At 46.2% G+C, this 5,578-nt stretch overlaps 1 protein-coding gene across 1 annotated transcript; it reads left to right on the top strand.

Annotated features, from left to right (window-relative positions):
• The first annotated feature begins 1,049 nt into the window (after nucleotides 1–1,049).
• Nucleotides 1,050–5,156, top strand: LOC107598533 (delta-like protein A). Its single transcript, XM_016289906.1, has 11 exons — nucleotides 1,050–1,103; nucleotides 1,198–1,497; nucleotides 1,587–1,647; nucleotides 1,727–1,984; nucleotides 2,710–2,770; nucleotides 2,862–2,992; nucleotides 3,230–3,399; nucleotides 3,494–3,710; nucleotides 3,798–4,632; nucleotides 4,749–4,983; nucleotides 5,102–5,156. The coding sequence occupies exons 1-11, from the start codon at nucleotides 1,050–1,052 to the stop codon at nucleotides 5,105–5,107; spliced, it is 2,328 nt and encodes a 775-aa protein (XP_016145392.1). The 3' UTR covers nucleotides 5,108–5,156.
• Nucleotides 5,157–5,578: the final 422 nt, after the last annotated feature.

The raw sequence follows: 5,578 nt of genomic DNA, 5'->3' as shown, positions 1-5,578 counted from the left end.
CTCACGCGCGCGCGCTTCGGACTCTTTCACTGCACGCGCGTAATACACACACACACACACACACACACACACACACACACACACACACACAGCGGAAAAAGGAAAGCAAGTGGAGAATTTGGCCTCCATACAAATGATGCGTATTCTTTTGTGAGTTTGCCTGACGCACACACAGTGTTAGCCTGAGGAATGTTTTTTTACACACAAATCAGGAGACTCCATGAAGCAGGAAACGAAAAGGGAAGTAAACTGAGATTATCTTCCTCAAATGTGCTGTTAGTTAACTTTTAGATTAGTTTAATTATGCCAAATAAAACGCACGCGTTTTATAACTCCCCGAGCGAATAAACAAACACAAAACTATCACGTATTTTTCAATTGCGTCGCATTGTACATTGATTCAAATGCAAATAATGTGTCTATAATAAATAATCTAACGTCTAAAACGTACCGTTGTAAATTACCGTCACTTTTACGCACACACGAGCAGCGCTGATGTGTTTAGGAGAGGTTGGTTGGTAGGGGCTGGTTGCAAGGGAGCCGCATTGTAAAGCGTGGGACAGATTGGGGGTAGTGGTTCATTAGCATATTATTACCCCGGCATGTGGCACCCCGTATAAAACTAGCGGCAGGCGGCCTCGCTCCAGATACAAACGCACAGTGTCCGCGGGAGAAGGACGTGAGGAGGGATGCTGGACCAGTGACAAACCCTGGTTTATAATCAGACCAAGAAGGAACTAAAAGAATACACACGAGCATCTTTTCAACTTTTCTTCTCCGACTTCTGAGGATTATATCATTCTGATTTTAATTTGGGACTTCTCCGATTGTTTTGGGCACTTCCTTCGGGAAAGAACTGGGGATTCTGTGCGCACTTGACATGAAAGGGAACTGCGTTCACGCTCAGTATCTTTTGAAAGCAAGCCTCTTCCAATGAATCAGTCGGCGAAAAGAAAAGGCTTTTAATACGAGGGATCCCCTGGCTGATCTGGGAGCAACCAAGTTGCTCAAAGACTTTCAATAACCTATCTATTTATTATTTATTCATCATGGGACGCTACTTACTGTTGCTCTTCTCTATCCTGTACATGCTGCTCTGCCAGGTAAGACTGACCTCTCACTCTTTTCTGAATCTAAAGCAGTGTATTAATTGCAATCACATTTAGATCTAAAATTCAAACATTACTTCTTCTCCAGGCGTCTTCCTCAGGCGTCTTCGAGCTGAAGTTGCAGGAGTTTTTGAACAAGAAGGGTGTGCAAGGCAACAAGAACTGCTGTAAAGGTGGACTGACCACATCGTACCAGCAGTGCGAGTGCAAGACTTTTTTCCGCATCTGCTTAAAACATTATCAGCCCAATGCATCTCCAGAGCCACCCTGCACCTACGGAGGCACCGTCACCCCTGTGCTGGGCTCCAACTCTTTCCAAGTGCCAGATACCTTACCGGATGGCTCTTTCACCAATCCCATTAGGATGAATTTCGGTTTTACGTGGCCGGTGAGTGCTGATGCATTGACTTTGAGAAGTAATTCAGAAGTAATGATCAGCTAATTTTCTGATAGACAAATCGTTTTTTGCTGTTGCAGGGAACCTTTTCTCTTATCATCGAAGCAGTGCATGCTGATTCCAAAGAGGATCTGACAACAGGTATGTGGTCTCATAGCAGAAAAAGAATGTTAATATGAATATTTTTGAATTGCATCAGTGAAAATCATCTTCTACACAGAAAACCCAGAGCGCATCATCAGTACCATGACCACACAGCGGCACTTGACTGTGGGCGAGGACTGGTCTCAGGACCTGCACAGCATGGGTCGAACCGAGCTCAAGTACTCTTACCGCTTTGTGTGTGACGAGCACTACTACGGCGAGGGATGCTCTGTATTCTGCCGGCCCAGAGATGATGCATTCGGTCATTTCACCTGCGGAGAACGTGGAGAAATCATCTGCGATGCCGGGTGGAAGGGCCAGTACTGCACAGAATGTGAGTTAAAATATTGTATATTAATATAGTAAACATTGCATAAAATTCTGAAAATGTAATGTTGTTGGTTTGAAAAACTCAACCCAGATTTGAAACGATTGCTTGTAATTTATTTAGAAAAGAGAGGGAGAAAAAGCAAGGAAAAAAACAAAGTTAACGGTTACGAACAACTTGTAACTAATACCCCCGCCCCCCACACTCACACTCCCCCCTCCAGCCCACTCTCACAACACACCACTTGATTTATTCCAGTCGGGAGGAGGAAAGTTTTTAGGAATAATCTCACGCGTGCCATAAATTTACATGCTGGCATCCTATTGGTTGCTCCCAGAGTGGGCTGGCTGCTGATTGGCTGGCGTAAGGGAGGTATTGTTTGAAGTGGGCAGCTGCCGGGAGTGCGCAGACAATGGAGCAGCTGTCGCCCGCTGGCCGCGCATACACCAGCTGTCCACTCTTATCTTCCCTACCCGGAGACATTGAGAGCACAGGAGGGAGAAAAAAAAGTTTTGACCCACAGTGAAGAGAGGGAGGAAAGAAGGGTCCCCTTGTTTGTGAGCGCCCTATTGTTGTCATGTGTTAAGCAGAAATTCTTCAGTGGTGATTAGGAGATTTGAGTATTTTTTAGCAAGAGAGACCGCTAATAGGTTTAAGTGACCCCAACTCCAAGTTAAAATAAGAAAATGTGCTTTCACGATCTTAACGCAGGTGTTTTGTCCTCCTTACAGCAATTTGCCTTCCGGGATGCGACGAGGAGCATGGCTTCTGCGAGAAACCCGGAGAGTGCAAGTATGTTCATCTCATGTTTACGTCATTAGCTGTTGAAATCACCTTCAGGATTGATTTTCTAATCGGGCGATTTGTTTATTTTGTGCATCAGGTGCAGAGTGGGCTTTAAAGGCCGCTACTGTGATGAGTGCATACGTTACCCAGGATGCCTTCATGGAACCTGCCAGCAACCATGGCAATGCAACTGCCAGGAAGGCTGGGGTGGCCTCTTCTGCAACCAAGGTAAGAAAGCGAGCAGAGCAAAAGACACACAAAAGATCAAAGAGAAGCATTTAGAATGGCCTTGAAAGACTAAGCGACACAAGGATGTTTGGTAGAGACGAGAGACGCTGGCTGAAAGAGAGATATGGGATAGACGTTTGAGCGTGCAGCAGCTGTCCAGCTGCGCTCCAGCCATGTGTCACTGCTTTGGGTCAGATTAATCCACATGTGCTCAACATATGTCTGCCTCTGTTACAGATCTGAACTACTGCACACATCATAAGCCCTGCCTGAATGGAGCCACTTGTAGTAACACCGGTCAGGGCAGCTACACCTGTTCCTGTCGGCCAGGATTCACGGGAGCCAGCTGTGAGATCGAGGTCAACGAATGCACAGGAAACCCCTGCCGCAATGGAGGAAGCTGCACTGTAAGTTTGCCAACATGTCAATTAGACTTGCTTTTGCATTAAAACACTAATTCTCGTTCTTTTACTAAGCATCCCGTTCCTTTTGCATTCATAGGACATGGAGAACACTTACAGCTGTACTTGTCCACCTGGTTTTTATGGCAACAACTGTGAGCTTAGTGCCATGACGTGTGCAGATGGGCCGTGCTTTAACGGCGGACGCTGCGCCGACAACACCGATGGTGGTTACTTCTGCCAGTGTCCCACAGGATACGCAGGGTTCAACTGCGAGAAGAAGATCGACCATTGCTCCTCCAGTCCATGCTCTAATGGTATGATGCATTTTGGATTTGAACTTCATGAACCTTTGTGATCAAAAGCGGTCCAGAATCTCATTCTCTTCCCTTTTTGGTCCACAGGTGCACGCTGTGTTGATCTGGTGAATTCATACCTGTGCCAGTGTCCCGAAGGGTTCACGGGCATGAACTGCGATCGTGCCGGGGACGAGTGCTCACTGTATCCCTGCCAAAATGGCGGGACTTGTCAGGAAGGGGCCAGCGGTTACATCTGCACATGCCCACCTGGATACACCGGACAGAACTGCAGCTCACCTGTGAGCCGCTGCCAACACAACCCCTGCCATAATGGTGCCTCCTGCCACGAGAGGAACAACCGCTACGTGTGCGCTTGCATTCCGGGATATGGAGGACGAAACTGCCAGTTCTTGCTTCCGGACAGAGTGTCCCAAATTGCCAGCGACGTTCCCTGGACTGCCGTGGGATCGGGAGTCCTGCTGGTGCTGTTGTTGGTAGTTGCATGCGCCGTGGTGGTGGTTTGCGTTCGCTCGAAGATTCAGCAGCGCCGACGGGATAAGGAGGAGGAGGTCGCCAATGGGGAAAACGAAACGATCAACAACCTCACGAACAACTGTCACCGTGACAAAGACCTGGCCGTAAGTGTCATCGGGGCAGCACCTTTAAAGAACATCAACAAGAAGATCGATTTTCACAGCGATCACGACGACCTGAGCATGACAACAGAGAAGGAGAAGAGGAGCTATAAGACACGACATGCGCCTGCAGACTACAACCTGGTGCATGAAGTAAAATACGAGGTGAAGCATGAGGTGAAACTGGAGCATGCTGGGAAGGAGATGGCGGCGAAGGAGTTGTCAGAGAGCTGCGAGGACGTAAAGTGCCAATCTCTGCAGGACTCTTCTGAATTTGAGGAGAAGCGCAGGAAACGTCTGAAAAGGTAAAAATTGTGTTCGAGTAACCTTGTCCAAGATAACAATCTCTTCCTTTGAATATTTACTCAATTTCCTCTCAAATGTATGCATTGCTAACATGTTACTCTCTTTTTTTTTACAGTGATGCATCAGAAAAGTCAAAATATTCAGAGACGAGGTATTCTGAATCAAAGTATTCTGAATCAAAGAACTCAGAATCAAAGTATTCAGAATCAAAGTATTCCGATTCGCTGTATTCCGAGTCAGCATGTGCGTCGGCATGTGCATCGGCATCCACGTCGGCTTGTGTCGACACCAAATACAAATCCGTCATGGTGATGTCGGAGGAAAAAGATGAATGTGTAATTGCAACTGAGGTGAGTGTTACATGTAGTTGACTTTATACATTATGCAAAGAAAGTATGTCCATTTGGCATTCTTACCTTGAATCTGAGAACGAACTAACAGGCGTTTTGTTGTCTTTTCCCATCTCAGGTGTAATGGGCCTGCAGGAAGACGATGGATTGTGTCCTATGGGAGACATTTTGAACTCCCTATGAAAATGCTGCTGCTCGAAACCTGGTGGAAATGTCCCACCTCATGACTACTGCTGCTGAGAAACTAAGACTGATTAACTGATATTCAGGATGAGCTGGTTCTCTGTACTGAAAGAGGCACAGGCAGTGGTGGCCTGTAGGCTTGGAAACTTATGGAAATGATAATGATGACAGGAGTGTCATTAAAATTTCAAATGTAGTTGTAAAATTTACCTGTAAAGCCATTTTAAAGGTGTTGGACAATATGTGTCCATTTTAAAATGTTTTTAACATGGGTTCATCACACGGGAATGGCATTAGGAAGGAAGTAAAGAAAGAGAAGAGAATACAAGAAAAGTAAAGTATCGCAGTGTTTTGCCATGTGATGTCCAATAATGCGTCAGCATTGTGGCAACGTTTTAGCAATATTTTGGCA

Source organism: Sinocyclocheilus grahami, unplaced genomic scaffold, assembly GCF_001515645.1.
Source record: "Sinocyclocheilus grahami isolate Dianchi unplaced genomic scaffold, SAMN03320097.WGS_v1.1 scaffold252.1, whole genome shotgun sequence".
Classification (NCBI taxonomy): Eukaryota; Metazoa; Chordata; class Actinopteri; order Cypriniformes; family Cyprinidae; genus Sinocyclocheilus; species Sinocyclocheilus grahami.
The sequence above is the reverse complement of the archived record's forward strand: the minus strand, read 5'-3'. Positions and strand labels throughout refer to the sequence as shown.